This window comes from Malurus melanocephalus, unplaced genomic scaffold (genome assembly GCF_030028575.1).
Source record: "Malurus melanocephalus ecotype Western Australia unplaced genomic scaffold, MMel_1.1 scaffold_58, whole genome shotgun sequence".
Taxonomy (NCBI): domain Eukaryota; kingdom Metazoa; phylum Chordata; class Aves; order Passeriformes; family Maluridae; genus Malurus; species Malurus melanocephalus.
The window spans coordinates 2,444,849-2,466,452 of record NW_026623290.1 but is presented as its reverse complement, the minus strand read 5'-3'; the positions used below and the strand labels follow the sequence as shown (position 1 = coordinate 2,466,452).

The window sequence follows — 21,604 nt, the reverse complement described above, 5'->3', positions numbered from 1 at the left end:
TCATCGAGAAAACCTGCACCACAGGAATGCAACAGGGCATAGGAAGGRTTTTGCTGTGACAGCACAGAAACGTAGGTGAGTAAGTAATGGAGGATAGAATACAATGTCTTTATAAATGATTTTAAATTCACTATTTCATTGTCCTGCTCATATTAATGATGAACACACCAGACCCCCTCTCTGATTCTGCTGAAGGAAACAGTAAGATCCTCTCCAGGTAATGCCTGGACAATGACAAAACACCTCAGCAGCGGCAAAATGATCCAGAAGTTCTGCACCGGCCATTAACACTCATTTTCTATTTTCTGTTCTTGATCACAATGAGCAAGAAAACTTCTGGCCWGGGGATGCACAGGTAGAACCCTCATCTCTGAGGGGCTCTTGGCTCAGTTAGTTAAAAAGATAWAAATCCCCTAATCATGCTAAAGCTCAGAGATTAGGATAAGACTGAACTGACGAAATGCTTGGATTTGATATTAGTAAATGATCCTTGACAGTGCTCACAGTTTTTTTATGTTTCTGGCTTCTTTCTGAAGGAAAAATCAGGAAACACACACCATGTGGGTCTTTCCCCAGAGACACAATACTTGGAAGGCAGCAATAGATGAGATTTTKCAAAACAGCAAGATCATGGATTTGAAACTCTGGAAAATGACAATATATTTTTAGTCACAGGCTTAAATTCTAGATTTTCATCCAAATCTTTTAAATTTTGAAGTAGATAGGTTCAAATGSCAAGGGACTAAAAGAGAAACTTGCAGACAAAGTCAAATGACAAATTAGGCACAAAGTTGTGGAAATSTGAGGAAAAGCTACTGAAGTAAGGAACAGATTTTGCCATCCCTTGAAGCTTTTCCAGAAAACCCTTTGCTCAGTTACTATGGTCCATGGCAAAAATCTGTGACCTGCWACAAACAGGAGGTCAGAGTAAGTGGCCAAAAGCCTTCTGGAAGCCTTACAGTGCCAGAACACATAATACAGGGAATCACTTTTACCTAGGAGTAACRTGGAAAAATTTGCAGTACTCCAGGTCATTAGAGAGCCATGGATTTTCCCTATTATTTTAGCTAACAGAAAATTCCTAAAAATTACCTCTGGAATGCAAAGACATTCTTTGTTCAAAAGCATAAAATGCATACTTTTCCAGCWGAACTCTGGGAGGCAATTTAATCACGAGCAATCTATGGGGAAGTTTCTAAATCCCACCCCACAGACAATAAACACCCATTAAACCCATCGTTAAMGTGCAAGCTAATTACACTGTTTCATTTGTTTTTATTCCCACCAGCTCATGTGTGTGTCAATAAACAGCACGTTAGGTCTCCTCTGCTCCTTATAAAATATGTTTTCTTGATTCTGCCATATCCACAGCAATGAGCCAAGCCAAACAGCACACAGGCTCGTTATTTGTTTTGTAGGCACTTCTCTAACTCAGTGCTCCTTCACCCTTCTCTATCTTTCATCTCTAATTCTCATTAAGTTGTGGTACAATATAAACASCACGTTGTGTTAACAGCACTGAACTTTGGGAGCAACCTCCTAAAATCCAGTTCCTATAAAAACCAAAAGTTGCATGCATCTTTACTGAATTCTGTGCAAGCTATGCTGCACTTAATTAAGACTGAAATGCCAAGGCAGGGCAGCATCTTCTGTTGTTGTTGGCTGCTGCTGGATAAATAGTTTAAATGGGGTTTGAAACCTGAAAAAAACTGCAGCAATTCATGGAGCAGTTCAGGGCTGCTGCTGGGGCTGCTCCAGACCCTGCATCTCACCAGCCCAGGTTCCTTCAGCCACCCAAATGATACACAACAAGGGATTRGCATCAGTTTGGGCAGAACTCAAAGTGCCTTCTGACTTTGAACCCAAAACCCGTCCTTGGTTTCAATTTCAGCTTCAAGGAGTAAATGAAAGAMATTTCATTTCACCAGGCTCTACAGGAAAGCCAACAGAGCAAGTGAGGGATTGCCTGGGTCAACAGAGGATTCTGCAGCCACACACCCACAGGTTGAGTGTGAATCTGGGAAAGCCCTTGGCTTGGACAAGGAATGGTTCAGCAAAACTCAAGGCTTTGATAGTTACTTCAAACTGACTTTTGTAAACACGCAGAGGAAAAAGGAAGATGCTGGGAAAGTTCTTTTGACATTGGAGAGGATGTTAAGCTCTCTCTATGACAACTGAATCACTGGCTCCCTTTCCAGGCATCAGAGTAACCAAAAAATGATTTGAACTTTAAAATTAMCAGGCTGTTTGGTGGGAGAGAAACAGCACTACTGCATCCCTACCAAGTTATTTTTATGTAATACAGACACATGTGCTTCCTGTGTCTGGTTTGGACAAAAGCAGAGCAGTAAAAACCTTGGGGCTGTGGTTGTAAAATCCTCTTTCAGAAATTCTCAGCATCTCCCTCTTTTAGCCTAGAGCTTCAGTTCACCCCTGTGAACGGGTCTGGCTAGCAGCACCATCAGACAGACCACAGATGGCACGAGAACATGAGAAAACCTTCACCACCCCTACCACCAAAGGGAATTTTATCAGCATAGTTGATCTTTTCACTATTTTGGCCCATGAGAAWCCAGAGCAGAAAGCATCTCTCCCACAGGCTGATTCATCCAGCAGTGACCTGTGCCAGCTCCATCTGACACAGAAAGGCTCAGGACAATCACAGGATTCATAAATTCAGCCAGTGCAACATGGATTTGGGGATTCCAGAAATGAAACATCAGATATTCCACAAGGGTCACAAAAAATGTCTCTATTTTGATGTGTATATATATATATATATATATATATATATATGTAAGATCTTTATATAATCTCTCACCACAACATTATGTTATTCAAACACCTCTCTATCTGTATATTAAATAAATGCTGGTAACAATTATTTTTGCTCTTTGGAAATCAAATAGTCCCAACTACACAGGAAGAYGTGGTCAAACAGGGGACTCTTCTTTTCAGCCTAACACAGCAYAAATGTGAAATGTTAAATGCTTCATTTCTCCAGGAAGTTTCTCTTGGATGACTACACCCAAGTGAAACTGAGAGAAGTTTTATTTTCTTTTTTTTTTTTTCTGCAAWGAACTAAGTGAACATTTGAACCTAATGTTTCCTTATCCTTCTGTACCAAAAGCAAGTTTGGACATTTGACTGTTTGAAGCTCCAAAGGAGTATCTTTATTTTAACAAAAGGAAAAAAACCAAAAGAAACAAACAAAAAATAAAACAGAACAACCAAACCAAGCCAACAAATAGCWGCAAAAATCAATTAATCCTTCCACAACTGGAACCATCACTGCCCTCTACAGTCTTTTGGGAAAATGCTGCTCACCAACCAACTCGAGCTATTCCATTAACATACACAGATGAATGTTCTGTGGCTTTAAACTACCCAAAGTTAAAAACTGATTTAAAGCCAGTTTTTTTGGCTACATTGTCTTTCCAATTTCATGCTGAACTTTTACTACCTCAAGCCTKTATTTTATGGGGCTGCCTAGGGTACCACAGTGATATGCAGATCCAATCTGTCTGAGCAGAGGAGGGGAGCCCAGTCTGGTCCCCAGGGGAAGCACCTTGCTGGACCCAGAACATTGTCCAGGAATGTGGAAGGATGGCCACAAACACCAGGGCTGGTGCCAAACCACCAGTCCCAGCAGGAGTTTAATCAGGAGTTGGAAATCATCAGCTACGACGTGACGTACGACTTCTCAGAGCAGCTAGGAAATCAGAAGTCAAAACATGACCCCAAAAAAAAATCCCAACCAGAAACAGGCAGGAACTGTAGTACTTTACAGTAAGTCCTCTTTGGAAATCTGAGAACTGGGAGAGAAKAAGGGGAAAAACAAAACCAGTCTGAATAACGCATTCTTTCTACTCTTCAAAAGCAGAGTATAATGGGCTGCATCTTGCCCATTTCAGAACATCTCCAACATGACAGGAAAAGAGGGAACATCCTCTGTCAAAGCAGCAGCAGGCAACTTCCATATTAGGCCAGCATTTGTGGGCTGTTTTTGAAAGGCAGTGAGAGGGGTGGGAGCAGAGCCAGGGGCTGGCACCATCCATGCCAGGAGGGCTCTGGTGCCAGGCTCAGCTCCCCGGGGCAGCCCCAGCAAAAGCATTTCCAGAGGCAGCACAACACAAACCTCCAGCCCCACTTTGTCATCCCTGGCCTCTTGGGAACAAAGCACAATGAAGCCAGCCTGGGACAAACCTCAGAAGATATTTTTCRCTTTGCAGGCCTGTTTTTGCATATATAAATTATTTGGGGAAGCATTATGGGACAGCAGAAATGTGGAAATGGCTATTTTGATGCACAGTGCAGACAAGCTGTCTGACTTCAAGACACATYTGCCTGTTTTCAATGAGCTTCACTATTCAGTTTAAGCCAAATTTTTTGGCTACACAGAAAAAAAAGGAGGAAAACAATTGTGAYGCTGGGTTTCATGTCAGTGAATGCACAGCCCTTCCAGTCCARGTATGTGCCATGTCCAAAGAAACAAGACAAGGAATGCCCAGAAACATTTCCAAACTGCACAGCCAAAGCCCCAAGGGTTTGATTTTGCAGTGGAGATCTCATTCAGCATTTCCAATATACCCTCTAACAGGCTGGGATCTCAAACCCAATCATCTCCTCTCAGCTGAAGACTTGGCAAAAAAAAAAATCTTTGGTTGGACCAGAAGCAGATTTAGTTTTGGGAATAGATTAAAGTTTATGTTGGAAAGAAGAAACATTTATTAAAAAAACCCCACACTATAAAGCAATCAAGGCTGGATTAGCATCTGCAGTSCCTGGCTGAGAACTCAGCAGGCTCCAAAAGCATCTCTGCTCAGTCCATGGTGATGAACCTCCACCAAMTCTGAGCATGACCTCCTCCTAAGAGGCCAAAGGATTTCTGAAAATATTAATTCCAAGACAGGATGTTTTCATTTCCCTCTTAAGATAAGGAGTTGGATCATCCCCATACTTAGGGATATTCTATCAGATCTAAATATTAAATCTAAAGTGGGAACCCTTCCCACTCAAACCTACCAGGAAATCATTTTTGCCAGCTTCGTTATGTCATCAGAGTGGACACAGCTCAGGCAGAAGAGCCCAGAACTGCAGAATGGTATGATCACAATGAACAGGGACACKGAATTTTCTTTTGGCTCAGGAGTCAGGCCAACCTTCCTGCAGTATCAGGACAGCTGCTGTGCTGCTGGAAGCTCTGCATTAGCTCAAGGCAGCCTGGACTGAGATCAATGGCCTTGTCTAATGACATAACAGATAAGTGACGTTTCCCTCCCAGAGCAGCCAGGCCCTGGCAGCATCACAGGATAATGACACAGATAAACAGCTACCCTGGGAGATCTCCTGATGCAGAAAAACCCTGTTACAGCCTGCGCTGGAGAGACAAACAGAGGGATCGATTAAAAAAACAGGATTTGCTTTACAGCCAAAAAGAATGATCAGAATTCCTTCAAAACCAGGCAGGAGAGCACCCAAAAAGGCACATACTTGACGTTGGTGTTGGTGCAGATGATGTACTCGATCTCRTCRGAGTAAGGGTTCTGGAATGTGAAGCTGCTGGTTCTGATCAGCATCCATTCGCGGTTTTTGGTGCGAAAACGATACATCACAGACAGCACCTGACCTTTCAGCTTCACCACCTGCAAAGCCATTTGGAAAGGTTAATAAAAGGAGATTGCTTCCTGCTGGGCAAATGAACACTCAACAGCAGCAACTGCTACATTTTAAACCTGAATTACARAAAGCTACGGACACAGCAGAGAAATTCTTAATCCTATCTCTGTTTACAGCTATTTCCTTCTGATTGAAATCCTCATGCTTTGTCACATAAAATGCCATTTTCCAGTCTGTTTATAAGAAGAATACAGATCCAGGACATCAGATCATGCTGTTATCTCAACACAGAATCTTTAAGAATGTTTTAATGTGTAATACCAAGAGACTGACAGAAACCAAACTGAGGATCTTCTAAATGTTTATAAGTAAACCATAAACCAATCACTGCAGCTAAASCAAAGCCTACAAGAAAAGCCATTTTAAGGTTGTCTGCTTCTCTCCTTGGATACCCAGCTATACATTTAATATATGTGATAAATCAGCAACAACCTTTAGGAAAATGCTTAAACACAACGGTGTTTATTTTTTTTGTTTTTTTAGAAATCATCAGGGGCTTGTCCCCACCTCCTGCCTCAAACACATCAAAAGACTCTCCAGGATGGCAAATTGCTAAAAAGAARCTCTTCTGGGTTCATAAGAAAAATAAAAGAGTGAGACAGTGTTTGAATGGAGAAATAAATCACTGTCCATTTTAACAGTATTAATGAAAATACAGGGCAAATTCTTTGCTTGCACAGCCCACTTAGAACTACATTATAACTAAAAATTCAGATGTGAGGTTTGGTAGCTGAACCTTTGTTCAGTCAGGCATCAAGTGAGGATTAAGCAGCAGCCAATCAAAGTACATTCAAAGAAATGCAACTGCATTTTATGTGTTACTCAACAATCTCAGGTTAAAGCCAGAAAAAACTTCCACGGTTTTAAATYATTCAGCTGGCACTCACCTGGCCTATCTCTGTATTTTATAGCTTTTCCACCAAGCTATCTCAGGGCTGCCTCAAGGAAGGAAAGGGAAGGTCTACTGCAAATAAATGCCACATCTTGTGGATTCTTAATCTTTAACATCTGGAATTCACTTTTTATTAGCTATCTGCAGCCTGTATACTCTAATAGCAGAAGTGCCACTATTTACCCTCTGTCTTTATGGACAAGCAACTGGATTAAGAAAAATGTGCCAATCCTGTTTTCTTCAGAGGTTTGCATTTCAAATTGATCAACTGGATATAGGATTAAATGGAAGGAATGCAAACAGAAGACACAACAAACTTTAGCAAAGCCCAGGAAAGTTTAAAATCATACTGAAGTAAATGACATTTGGCTGGTTTTATTGGGGTTTTTTAAATGCTTTTACAGGGTTTTTCTGAGTTCACTGAGCGACATTCTTTTATCAGCAATTTTCTGCTACCACACCCAGGGTAGAAACCACAGAGCTGGTGTAGAAGTGTGMAATCTGAAAGTGTCCCACTGGGTACCCACCAGCTGTATGCTGGACTCTTTGATATTAATCTGTGTTTGTTCATCTCAGCCTTGAGAATATCTTACTCTGGCCTGATTTTTCCCACCCTGATGAATGAATTTATCTTCCTGAGGAAGTAAAACTCTGAGATAGGCACTGGCAATCGACCAAAAATTGCAAAACCCTCCCTCCCTCCTCTGTTACACAGCACTCTGGCTCTGACACTGTCAGCAAATTAGAAGTGTCAGGTTTTCAGGCTTTAGAAAAAAAAAAAAGGAAAAAGAGTTTAGTTGAAATCACAGTTACCTTTTTAATTAAGAGATTTCTAAGTCCAAACTAACAATAATAAAACACATGGCAGTGATCTGTTACATTAAAACCTCCATTAAGCAAACAGTAATTCTGTAATAATATATAAAGCAGAGAGATCACTGGTGGGAAAAACCTGAACTGTCTTAGGACAGAGCACACAAACAAACCAGCACCAAAAATTTCAAAGCCAGTGATTAAACTTTACTTTCTTATACCCTTTGGAAATAAAAACCACCTGGTGAAAGCAAAGACTGTTTACTTCAGCCATTTATTGCATGATGGAAATAACAGCCCCAATCATACTGCTACTGTACAAGGAATTAGTGTTGAAAGTTCCATGTACAAAGAATTAGTGCTGAAAATTCCATGTACAAGGAATTAGAGCTGAAAATTCCATGTACAAGGAATTAGAGCTGAAAGCTCCATGTACAAGGAGCTCCTTTACAGTACATCAAAAATCATCTGTGCTGGCAGAGAACTCGGTTACAAACAATCCAGTGCACAGAGGGATGGAAGATCTTCCAAATCAACAGCTCACCTTGCAAGGTAAATAGTTTTGGTTACCACTTAACATAGTGGGATCAACACAGGTATCTCCAGAACAGCTCATCCTGTGCAGCAAAAATTATTTTYTTTTATAAAAGGCAAACAAAATATATATTTATTTCTGAATATACTGTTAACACATGCTGCAGTTCAAACTACCTGAACTGCTAACTGACCAATACTTTTGTATCTTGCCACAGCCTTCTCCTCCATAAAACAAAAGAAATACCTTTACAAAATAAAAACTACTTCTGTGGTCAAAATAATAACAAAATAATAAAGTATTGAACAAAAGGAGCAGGACACAGYACCTGTTGGAAGCTCTCTCGCAAATGGCTTTGATCTTCAGGATGGCAGAATTCTAAAATATCTTTTCCGAGAAGATCCTGRAATAAAACGTAAAGATGTGTAAAAATCCCAAACCACAACACAAATCYGTGTGCTGATCTACAAGCAATTCTTGCAGACACAACATCTACCACCCTTAACTCAGTTAATCAGGGATGAACCACACAAACTGCATTTGTAGGCATCACGTTTTTATAAAAATATTTAAGTGATTTTCCAATCCTGGTGACATCCACTACYACAGCTTACTTTATGGCACTAATTTTTGTAAAAGCAGTTATTATAAAGCTATTAAAAATATATTGAAAAGCAAATGAACAAGGAATTACTTTTSCCTCTAAATTGCAACTGTTGGGAGCCATCTGAGGGAGGGAGAGCTGTGGCTCATTTACTATTCCACTCAGCTCTGTATTAGCCTCCTGTTCAGAGGAGCAGATGTAAGCCTAAAGGAAAATAGATGCTGTAAATTATGTTTGCTTACTGTTCAAGAGACTGGCAGAATCAAAGGTCTACAGGACTAAAACTCTCTCCAAGCCCTGTTAACTTTCTATCACAGAAATGTCTTCATGGAAAGCTGTGCAAGGTTCAGAGCACGCTGCTGTTAGAATTTTAATCAGATTTAAAGGTATAAAGAGAGGCACGGACAGCAAAGAAAAACAGTGCATGATGTATGAATTATCAGCTACCAATATTTGCTGTTTGCAAATGGAATTTTCTCCRTTAGCTCAGCCCATTCTCCACGTGGCAGTGGTCACAGACCTGGGGCTGGTAGCCAATGACACTGATGCACCGTGGGTCCACGAAGGTGATGACTCCATCAGAGTTGTGCCTGGACAGGAACTCCGTGGGGACAGACATGCCATTCATGTCCATGCACACTGGAGAGCTGGTCACCTGGGGCCAAGGAAGGACACAAAACWGTCACCTCCAGCCAAACTGGATTCCTCAGCTGAAGAACAGAATCTGCTGGCTAACTACTGAGGGCAATCATCAATAAAGCAACAGCACAGATAATGACAGAGCAGCCTTTGGGCCGCTCTGCAGGGCAAATATCTCACCCCATGGCATCTGTTAACAACACAGCAGAGGAACAAACACACCAGGAGCTGCCCAGAAGGAGGATACAGTGAGGATGTGAGTCCAGCTGCATTCATCCCTGTGCAGCACACGGTGGTTCCTGTCTCTGCCAACCAAGAATGAGAGACTTGCAGAGGACACTGCAGTCCTCTCATTTTAGAACAGGAACCCAACCCATTATCTGCAGACATAACCAACAGGGCTGCTCCTAAAACTCATGTTTCAGGTGACATGAATCTCACCTGAAACATCCAYAGAGTCTGAACCAAGTCCTCCAGAGGCTGAGGTAGGGGATATTACACCAGCAAGTGGTTGCTCATAACAAAAATCACAGCTCTCTACATATTTCTCAATTSTCACCAGAGAGAACAATGCATTTTCAGCTCTCTGCCTGAAATCTGTGCTATCAGGCCACTTCACATCCATTCTTTCCTACTGGAGCTACACGTGAGACCATTGGTTTCCTTACTTCCAGAGCTCTCTGCTAACAGTGCAAAATGAGCAAAATCTCTTTTTCTGCTAACTTAGAGCTGATTAGCCAGTTAAYCATATGCAAGACTTCAACCTGCTGTTACAGAACAAGAGTTTTTATTTYGTGCACCCTGACTCCTCTGTGATTTAACCCACCACAGAGCCTCCTCCTGCTCTTCCTCACATCCCAATGGCTCTTCTAATGTAACAGACGTTGTTACATTACTTGGAAATCATCTTTCTTTGGAAGCTGTAACATATRAACCCCTCAAAACCTCCTTCTTTCCATTAGTGGAATATATTACTCTTGATTATGAAAGCATGATTAACCTARAAACCATCCTGCAGTACTTCTGCAGCTCTGCCATGGCCATGGAGAGCCAYTCTGCAGGAATGCCAACACTTGCAGGGTGCTCAGCTCAGGTGAGATGGGTTTGGCACCCGTGAAAGGGTCACTCCACCTTGGCAGCAGGAGGCTCTGCCCTCCTAGCAGATGGCAGCGAGTGCAGGAGATCGTGCAAGAGGCTCAAACATGTCACCCATGGCACAATTCCCAGAGCAGGAATATMAAAATCAGCATCCCTGCTGTGGTGAAGGAGATTCACCTCGACTGTTTCAGCTCAGATTGCTGAACTCTGCTCAGCAATGCACAAAGGAAACACACTGCAGGAATTGCAACCGTCTGCACAAAAAACCAAGTAAAATTTTATTCTCCCAGCTCCTTCAGCTCACATCTCATCTGAATGCACAACACAATACGTGCTGAGAATAAAGCCATGATTTCTGAAGTGCCTCTTGACTACTTTACCATTTTCACAATAACTCCTGCAATCACAGTTTTTCAAGCAGTTGATTAGCCAGAGAGAGAGAATGAATGGGCAAATGGCAGGAGCATATCACTGCTTTGGGAGGCACTTTAACCCCACCTGCAGCACCTGCACTGCCATGTTTCTCACTGCCCACAGAATGCCAGCCCTACATCCCAAAGAATGGCAGCTCTGCACACACTCATGTGCAGGAGCATCTCTGCTGCTGTTACTGGATTAAAACACAAATGCACCAAAATCACTGTTCCATTTCCCTCTGTTGGCATGTTTTAGAAAGTCACTAACTGCAAAGACATCAAGGCACTTTATAAAATGAAGCAGTTTAAAAGTGACACTCTAGTASCAAAATAGTGTGTAAAACTTTTATAACTGAAGCAGAAGAGTGATCATGCTTTCAGAAATAGTTTATGTATGGAAAGACTGGCATTACCTGAAGCCTTCCTATTGCCACGAGGCAGTATTTACTACCTTGTCCCACATCAGCATCTTCTTCTGGTATAGTCATTCCTGGAGTAAATGATAACAAATACTGTTATAATCAGGAAATTGGGATAAACAGAGATGCTGCTCTCCTGGCTCTGTACTTTTCTAGATGCTCTATGTCTTACAAAATAACCTTATTTTTTYCTCTAGGATTCAGTCTTTATTTCTGGGTTCAGATCAGACGATCCTTCTCAGTTGTGCTCAATCCTACATACCTCAGACACATATGCACAACACCAACCACAACAATTTTGGCTGCTGAAGACAAAGCAGATATTAAAATCCCATTATTCACTGAGATGAACGTTAAYATTTCCATGAGTGCTGCTCCACCAGCATGTTATGGAACCACGGGGTCACTTMATATGGTCAGTGAATGCACATTATGTTCAGTTTTCTTTGTGAATAATAGTTTATAATGAGCCTTAAAAAAAACCAACTAATTCTGTGCTCATATTCAACAGCTGGTTTTGCTTTTTTGTATAACTAAACCTGGGCCGTTACGTTGAAAGACACAAAAACGCTTTGCTAACAGTGCTCGTTCCGGTTGTGTAACAGGAGTAACTACTACAAACACAGGAGTAATTTCACAACATACATGTGTACTATTTTCCATCTCAGTGCTTCATAAATAGGAACATTCAGATTACTGCTTATTTGCCTTTAGTTAAGGCTGTTTCCCAACTGGAGTATTGAGATACCAAGTTCGTATAAAACACTCACAGAAACGTCTTCCAGGAGTGACACCACTGCCCTGTTTTAAGTGATCTGTAAACTCTTTCACAATGATTTTTAAGGAATTTGGTCATAACAGGCAGTGAATCATTTGAGAAGCACTTAAAAGTGCAAAGCAGCTACCAATTCTGAAACAACAACCACTTTATTCTCTAAATTTATAATCCCCAGTGTAAGTCAATCTTTGGACAGTGCAGAGGATGACAGTCCATCCCTTTCTTAATGACACCTCTGAAAATGCTGCTGAATGAACTGGAGCCATCTCTAAGGATGTCATTTTGTATCAAAATAATTTATTCTTATCTGACAATCAGTTTGCAAATAGCACTCTACAGGTATTTTCTGGCCCTATTTTTTTGAACTATGTAACAAAATAAAATAAACAAAGTAGGAAAGAAAATGCCCCATGTTCTTGTGTAACACATTCAAACTTGTTCTTCAATTAATTTCCCAATCTGGGGGGCACAACACTTTTGCAGTYCCCTATGAATAACTAGAATTTTATCAAGGTGTCTCAAGAGTTTTACAAATAAGRAGCATTATTGTCCCATCTAACAAGTGCTCTTTTAAGGACACAACTCTAGGCACTGTAGTTGATAACCTTAACCAAAAGATCCCTTTCAAATGGAGTTTTYCACTTGAAAAGGACAAATTTCAGGTATATTCCCTTGACCTCAAAAGCTTTTGCAGTCATTTCCTTAGTGGCACAGAGTATTGCAAAGGACAGCAAAGATACAGCTGGACAGCTTCCGCTGTGCAAAATCTCTTTTTCTCTGCAGCTTTCAACAATGCTTTCCTTTTTAGGAACTTGGTCCATGCTTGCTACTGCTCAAATAAAATCAAAGTAACATAAACAACCTCCAAAATTAAACACAGCTAAGAAACATTACTTCTGATGTCACTGTTTACAAAAGGAGGCTGTTGTTCTAATTTTTTTTTTTCCTTTTGTCCAAGATGGATTACATTTAGAYTGTACAGCACACCAGAAAATGTATTAAGTGGGTTATGCCACTRGACACGGTGTGAATAAAAACCAATCTGTCTGGAATTAATCAATACATGACCTAGTGGACTGCAAACCCCTTCCTAAAGCACCTAGAGAAAAAATATGACAAAATGATTGCTTCTCTGCAATGCAGGTGCTATTACTGGCAGCCATTTCAGAGAGAAAAATTATTTTCTTTATTCTTCAGCTGATATTTTCAAATATTCCACACTCTGGGTGTGTTTATATGGGAAGGTGCAATTGTAGATGAGATTTACATTTGCTTTAGCACATTTCCTGTTGTCCAACACCTCTTTGTCCAGCTCTTAACACAACCTAATATTGCTCCTTAACATCAACCAGTACCATCATCACCTCCAAAAAARGTCATGAGAGCTTGGAGGAATGCAGCCACAAAACTGATCTTCAGGGGGCATCAACAAAACAAACACACTGCAGTTCTTCACATTCTTTGTGTGTAACCCTGYGAGAGGCTTTATTTCCCAACACCAAATATACACCCTTCTCCAATAATAAACACAGYGCTGGGCTTGCCTGAGTTCATATCAACAATTGGCACGGCCAAGCTGCAACTGAGCATCACAAATAGAATGCTGTGCTGTCAGAGGTTAGATTGAATTTCCAAGAGTCCTTTACACCAGCAAAAAGCTTCCCACAGGGCAGCAGCATGTGTTGGGGTGGATTTAAGGAACTTTTTCGTTTTCCCAATGAGTTTCCAGTTGGCTCTAACAATAGAAATGCTTAATTTTCTGCCTTCCTCCTCTACCCTTCTGCCCCGTATTTTCTGTCAAAGAACAACGCTAGTGGATTTATGGTTTTATTTCATGACACTAAAACAAATTATTTATAATTCTTTAGAAAGATGGAATTTGAGTGTCCAGTGRTCACTACCAATCCCCTGTTAAAGCTTGTCTCCATCAGAACTGTTTTTGAGTTACTTGCCAGGGAAGAACTGCACTGTGTGACTTTATCTCCCATACAAAACAATGGAAAAAGGCTTGCACAAAAAAAAACTGTGGAGAGCATACCAAGGATAAAAATCTCATGAAAAATCCCAATAAAAACTAATTTCATCTTTCTTTAAAAAAATAAATAAAGCCTTAAAGATGACAGCACGGCAAGGAATATTCAAGCAACTATTTTGTTTTGTATTGGACAAGGGAGTACTTTGCACAAATGTCCAGATTTTGGCTAAAACTTTAAAATAACCTAACAGCTTTGGCATGCTGTGGTTAAGATGTTACCGTAAGTCTGACTTGGAAGACTAAAATGTTTCTTTTTTAACCAAAGATTAAAAAAAGATTTCAACATTATCTGAATTTAACATTATTCAGTGACTTTTTATTGGATGTTTTCGAAACATGTATCTGAGTCTTTCCTTCACTATGTGTTTTTCTGCAGATCCTGGCTTTGATTTACAGAAATCTACCAACATCCTGACAGACTTTATCTTCTCTCTCCAACAAATCTTATGGCATGAAAAAAAAAACCAAAAACCAAAACAAACCTATTAGGAAAATATCATATGGACCACAGAAGACTCATTTCCTTCCAGGAATGAGATATTCAGAGGTGAAAAAAACACAGAAGAAAAGCAAATCTTGCTTAAGTTAAAAACGGGAAAAAAGCCCAGGAGAAGCTCAGCACTTCTCAGTTTTATGACTGGTTATGAACATGAAGCACTGTCTAGGCTGAGGATCACAAGTTCTATGTGTGCTGCTTTGCTGGGAACAGAGGGACAAAGGCTGGAATTGCTGCTCACAGAGTTTCAAACAAGGTCCTTTTACCTCATTTGAAATAATTCAGTGCTTTGTTCTCATTATTCATTCAAACACCCAACAGGACTGGCTGGAACATCCATCTGAATAYCTGACTCCTCTTTCCTTTGACTTTCCCACCTGATTACTTGAGGATAACAYATAAAATCCATGTGGATATGAGTGTGTAGGTGTCTTATGCCAGGTTTTGCCTGGCATCTTAATTTTATCTGTCTTTTTAGGCACAATGGAGGAAAATGAACAGAACATTAACACACAGACTGAACTGAGGGCAATGCATGATGCTTCCTGTGTTTTTTTCTCCCCTTTCTCAGTGAAAAAGGGGCTGGAGATGGTCTGCCAGTACATGAGCCCTGCTGCTCCAAAGGTAAACTGGAGATGTAAAAGTGTTTTCATGCTGAACCTGAGCATTAACACAACAAACCCAGTCCCTAAAATATGCCACCAGCTGTCTGTAGGTTACTCATTTTCACCTGCTTGAAGTACTCAGATTACCTCAGATTTGCACAGACTCCTCACTGCAGCAGCACTGTCAAATTGTCTGCCCCACTAGTAATGATCCCAGAGCAGGACTGGGTACTTCTGTATCAACACAGATGGTTTTATCCACGTGGACTAAAACAACTTAACACTGGCCACAGACAATGCAATTCAACCCAGAAAGAGAAAATACCAAGTGCTAACCAAATGAGACAAAGTGCAGACTAAGGGCATTTGATAATATTTGTCCTTTTGCTTATGAAAGTACACTTTGTATTTTATATTAACTATATAATGCACGACAAGCTGCATGCTTTGAAAGAAAAGGATCTGSAGTTTACATTAGAGTGTCCACTTGGCAATAGAAAAATAAATGAAAATTATCTTTTCGATCGTGGAATTTTTAAGCAGCTGTGATTTAGCACAAGCCCATTTATTCCTAAGAATCCAGAGACAATGCAGGGCTTGCTGATTTGAACAAAGTAATTTTATTAYAGAGTAGAGAAGCCTTGGCAAATTCCATTACTGCTGTGGTTATCTCATTTGCTTTGCAGATTATGGTTGGATTATCACTGGAAATGAGAACAAATGCAGTGATGTTGTCACTTATCTACTCAAACATATAGGGGRAAAATCTAGCCCATAGATATTCCCATTAAACTCTGAAAGTCAATGGATACATGACAGTCACCAACACAAAGTGGGGAAGACTGGAGGGCAAATAAACACTCATGAAAAAAACCCCAAATCAGTGCTATGTGCTCTGAAAAAGGCACTCAGACGTGACTAACATGAGTAACAATTTGGATGGTAACATAAAAGACCACTGARATTCCACACAAGGCTGTCAAAATCAAAACCATCCCTCAGGATTGTGCTATAGTTTGGAGGCATTAACRTTGTGGAGGAGAGCTGGGATATCATAAGGGAGCACCATGTGATTCTCAGAAGTGGAGTAATAGAAATGGGATGAAATCCAACATTACTAAACACAGAAACATGCACTTGGGGAACAGTAACAGTCATAAGCTAAAGCAACAGAAATAGGAKGGAACTTGATATTCCTAATTGAAACATCACCCAATTCAAAGCAAGATCAGCAGCTGACAACTGAGAAAAAGGCAGCWGGTCTGTGTATCTGTTTATTCCAGGTGACTTAGGATGCCTGCAGGRTGCCCCACACAAAAGAGAAGGATGCTGTGTCCCACACTGCCAGGCAAGCCAGGAAATATTGTGTTATCCATCACTACAATCTTGTCTGAAACAAGAATGAATAGTGCCAGTGACCTACATCTGGAGAAGCAAAGTGAAAACATGAACAACTGCAGAGAAAAGTCACAAGGGTGAAGAGAATGCACTGTGAGAATGGCAAGTAGAAGTGGGCTGGATTGTCTTTGCAAAGTCCTGACAGGATTCCTCCTTCTGGAAAGGCAMCAGGACACTGGAGAGGGACAGAGGCACAAGGGACAAAACTCCCATTTGACCTTCAGTCAAATAAAAGCTTCCCATAAAGTAATGAGGACTGAAGATTAAAGAGGCTCTCAGGCATGGGAAAGCAGAGTGGGGAAAAGACCTCACCAACACCCATGGGATTTGCAACGGGATTGATCCCTGGCCACTGGGCACCCAAAAATCCACAAAATCCTTCTAATCCCACGCTCCTGTCCTGCAGACCTGCTGGCTGAAGGATAAACACTGCCAATGCCAGGACCTAGTCCTGACCATCTGCAACTCAACACACCCCTGAACAGTCAGACCTCTTTAAACATCCCATAACACGCTGCATCCCTTATTCAAACTAAACAAAATCTTACTTAACCTACACCTTCCTGAGGAGAGCTCCTGTATATCAACGAGGAATGTAATTATGTTTGGAATTACCAATAGGAAAGTAAATCTCTTTGGGGAAGAAAGCAAAAAGAAAAAAAAAATCTATTTTCAGAGCACTTTACACACACGGTGCTCTCACTCTTTTGAGATAGAAGCAAAATTGAAACATCTTGACTCCTATTAAAGCATAGTTTTCTTCTGCTTCCAAAACCGCATTTCAGCAGAAAACCAACAAGAAGTTCACATCTGCGTGCTGGTATCTGCACACATTTGGTACAAACCACCTCTTAGGACTCATAATCCCTGCATCAATGTGATTTATGGCCGAGGTGTTCAACCACAAAGGRGCAGGACAGCTCCTGGTTTGATTGATGCCAGCAGGCACTGTCACATTGTAAACAAACTCTTCAACTCCTGCAAACGCCAAGGTCGAGTAACCCSGCTCAAAATGAGGTCTGGATGAGCTCCACTGTCTCCYCTCTGAATKTTTCAAAGGTAAATATTCCCATATGTAACACTGAGTTCCAGCAGGTAAATGTTTTTCTCCGTAGATCAAAGCCATATGCCAAGACACAATTCCCAGAAAAAACAGCCTCAAAAGAGAATTTATCACAAATACTGAACAKTCTCACCACTGTGAACACCCATGTGCCTGAACTGAAATTGCACATTGTCATATACAGGTGCTTGCAGCACAGTACATGAGTGTAAAAGCATTAAATGGTGTTTTCTAGAGATACTAGAGTGCTTTGTGTCCATCTTTTTAAAATCAGACCATTTTTATGTTGTTKTATCAGGTTGAAAACTTTTGGTCCCATTTGCTGGAATCCTGCATTAATGGCAAATGCTACAGTTGCTCTGCGACAATGTAATTGAGAAGGGTGTCCCACAAAAAATTGAGTAACAACAGCTGATTTGTTCATATCAAAAGCTTTTCAAGGTGAGCTTTAATCAGTTACCCCATTGAAATTCCCATTTTTCTAGCAGCAAGGAAACCTGAGCCAGGKTTTCAGCTGTCCCAAGGACAGTTTGGTGCACACCACCTTCCACAAGGGACACAAACCTGCTGGTGGCCAAGCCTTGATGTAGCCAGTGCARTGGACAACAGCATACTGTGCTTCACCTTCTTTCACTGGGCCCAGGCCATTCCTAAATGAACAACAAACAATAGCTTTATTGTTTCAAATTGTGACTACCAACAATTTACCGGTATTTGTAAGTTATGTTGGAAACACCCAAGTGCCAACCTAGAGCTCTGCACACCTCCAGCTCTGTTATGTTGCTATTCAAGCTGGGCTTATTTTCTCTGATATTTCTCTGAGAAAGATACTGAAGATTAATTTAGAGATGAAGCTGGTGTAAGATAAAGAATTTCAGTGAGATGTGCAAAGGGATTTTGTTTTCAAAAAAGATCCACTGTGTGCAGGACCAGGAAACACTCCTGCAGTGGGCATTAGCCCAGTGGCAAATGAGAGTGCCAAGGGCAACCACAGCTGCTTTGTGGTAAATGAAGTGACAGTACCTGTATCTTTTTCTCATGGTGGTTATTCTGTTCAGAGGCAAATGATCCAGAGGAGCATTTCCACACCTAAAAGCAAATTCATATTGTAAAAGGTTCAAAAATGAATGTAAYTACACACAACAAAAATGCATTTTGAGATCTTAATTACCATATATAAGTAGACAATAATGGATATTTAGTTCTGCCAAAAAGCTGCATAGTTGTGTTTTCTTAGAACATAAAGCTGAACTTTTTAAGTGTGCTACMAATATTTTCCTTATTTTAGAAAAATGAAAGAGACTGGAGAAAGATTCCCTTCCACACTCCCCCAACCCAAAGACCGTTTGAAATTGATATCCCAGTGGTGGCTAAAAGACAGACACATTTCAAAATACCATAAAACATTAGAGAAAAATATGTCAGACTCCCACACAAACCAATCTCMGGGTTCCTGGAGCTTCCCTGGACAGAAAAATTCCACTGCCACACACCAGCTACAATGTTTGTAGACATTAAGACAATGTTTGCAAGATCAAACTATTTACACTGTCAAGAAACTTTAACACTTGTTCATGAGTATTTTGTGATATTTGTAAGTATGCCTAACTGTATAATTTCAACAATCCATCTGAAGCTGAGKAAATAGTTTGCAGGGTAAAAGCAGTTCATTTTCAATGGGAAAATAATAACTACAATAAAAGAAGCAATCACAAGGAARGTTCACATTATCTGAGGCTCATTCTTCCCAGAAAGTTTTCTTTTTATTCCTTTATTTTTTTTTTCTTATCAGTCACTGCCAAGGAGAAGGAATGAACAACTAAAATAAAATTTAGAAATACAAAAACAGTGGGGTTACTGGCATGTGTAATATCACTGTCATGCACTGGAGTTTACAGAATCAGAGGGCTGGGAAGTAACTGCAATCTGAGTTGTTTTGAAAGCTGGGGAACAACTGCAAACAGGACATTAGGCCTGGTGTTCTYTGCACAAACAAGTGCTCCTAACATGATGTTGGGAGGAAGAAAAAGCAATGTTCTCAGTGCTGCCCTGCTGGGCTGCATTTCTTCCCTCCCAGTTAAGGGGGAAAAGATCCTACAGCTCGGAATTCTGATCTTGCAGGTATAAAGAATATAAACACCTTACAAGATCCACACATTCAGCACCCTCACACGACTGGAAAAAATCCAGCACATAACCAAAGTGCAGTTATCTGTACTTTAATATGTCCAATATTTTGCTCTGTGTGTTTCATTCTAGAGTGAATTYTGCATTTGCTGTTTTCAGCATTGATACTGGACACAGCCTACTGATGCAAYTATGTACTTTCCCCTCCTAACCACAGGCAGAAATTCATTGCAATAGCAACAGGCATTTTAACCTGCTAGCACTAAAACAAGAGCAGTGCAAAAGGACTGGGCAGAGAAATCTCTTTAAAGAACCCCAAACAACGCAGAAGTTGGAAAACTGCAAATTAAAAACTCTCTAACAATTACTCATTTATCTAGCATCAGCCAGCTGACATCTGGTTAATTCATACCAGGCTTAGGTTAATTCCTACATAGCTGGCAAGTTTGCAACTGAATTCCTGTTTATCTTCAAGATTCTTTTAATATTATTGGTTTGCTGAAAAAATACACAGAGCTGGGCTTTCATTACACTTGCGAAAGCTTTGTTCCCAAAGTGTCGATTTGAGTCACTTYAGTAGAAAAGACAATGGCTGACATTCCAAGGGTGAAGTTCTCTGGGAAAAGCAACCTACAGCCCACACTGCTCAGAATAACTACAGTGAGGTGCTGTTTGGTCAGTAACTGTAAAGGAAGACTGGTTTCAGTTTTACTCCAGTTCCAAAAGCAAATATTCTAGAAATGCTTCATGAGAGTGTGTCATTAGAGCTTTGGTTTGTAATCAAATTATAATGCAACAAAATGGTTGAMGTTTGATCTGAGATAGGGCTGGAAGATCATGGGATACAGGGGAAGTGCATACCTCATCCTGCAAATGAAAGAACGCCTGGATCCCATGCACATTCTCATCGAGGACTGCTGACCCTCTTTCTTCACTGTCCCAGTCTTCAAGTCCAGGATTCGCCCTAGAAATGCCAGGGAGAGTAACTGGTGTTCAGTACATGAATTTTTACTAGAAACTAAGATAAGTTTATAAGCTGAATGCCATCAGCCCAGTTAGGGGAAAAATTCCAACAAAAAAAGCTCAATGCTGGTTTCACAGGGGAGGATCAGTGATGTGCTGCTTTAAGGAACCATTTCAGCAAAGCTAACTCTGAGTCACTACAGTGATGGCTCTTCTGGCTGGCCCAAGAGCAGCTTCCAAGGCAGAGTCAAATGCCTGGAGGCAAACAAGGCAAYGACAGCAGGCACAGCTTTTGACTTGACCGCTTGCTCCACTCTCTACCAGAATTGTGAATAAAACAACACACATCAAACCCCTGCCAGCTGCTCCTCCTGTGCCTGTGCCTGTCCMGAACACTCTCACCACAGCAGCACCTTGCAGTTAAAGCTGTCAGGATGGGGAGATGCATGTTAAACCAAACTTCCCTCCCTGATGATGAGACTTACAGGATTTGTCACAACAGCACAACCCCTTTAAAGTTGACACAAAGCTGACAGGACCAAGGTGTTTCTGCAGTTAATTTTCAGACAGATCAGTAGATGATTTGATTCACCACACAGCAAGATAAGCCTGTGTAAAATCCAATGCCAGACCCTGCTCCCTACAACCCCCAGAATCACACAGCACAGGCAGAGCTCAGAAAAGGGACAACAGTCACCAAGTCAGCTCCAGAGAGGACAGGACAGAGGCGGTGCAAAGGTAGGAAGAGGGCAACAGATTATTTTGTTCATTTAAAACAGAAGACTAATTACTACAGACAGGTTCAGACCAGAAATTGCAGGACAMTGGGTATCACCCAGAATCCTGCTCATCACCAAAAAACAGATTTTCACAGCTACAGCTCAAGTGCTCAGAGATGACTGAGTACAAAATCCAGCACAGACTAGAAATGACCCGCTGGCCCAGATCCACAATGCTCAAGGGCTGGAAGCAGCCACAAAAGTGACAGTGGGCAAGAGAAATGCAGTGAACAGCTGCCAGGCAATTAATGCCAGCCACCAGTGC

At 41.0% G+C, this 21,604-nt stretch overlaps 1 protein-coding gene across 2 annotated transcripts in view; it reads right to left on the bottom strand.

The window, feature by feature from the left end:
- Positions 1 to 21,604, bottom strand: part of ARNT2 (aryl hydrocarbon receptor nuclear translocator 2) — an 85,233-nt gene that overhangs the window by 14,356 nt on the left and 49,273 nt on the right. For both annotated transcript variants that reach the window (XM_057365858.1, XM_057365857.1), the window contains 7 exons: positions 20,459 to 20,561; positions 18,494 to 18,559; positions 18,035 to 18,120; positions 11,090 to 11,166; positions 9,044 to 9,178; positions 8,248 to 8,322; positions 5,494 to 5,645 (listed from right to left, as the gene is read on the bottom strand). In XM_057365858.1, coding sequence (XP_057221841.1) covers positions 5,494 to 5,645; positions 8,248 to 8,322; positions 9,044 to 9,178; positions 11,090 to 11,166; positions 18,035 to 18,120; positions 18,494 to 18,559; positions 20,459 to 20,561 — 694 coding nt within the window. The remainder of the gene's footprint in view (positions 1 to 5,493; positions 5,646 to 8,247; positions 8,323 to 9,043; positions 9,179 to 11,089; positions 11,167 to 18,034; positions 18,121 to 18,493; positions 18,560 to 20,458; positions 20,562 to 21,604) is intronic.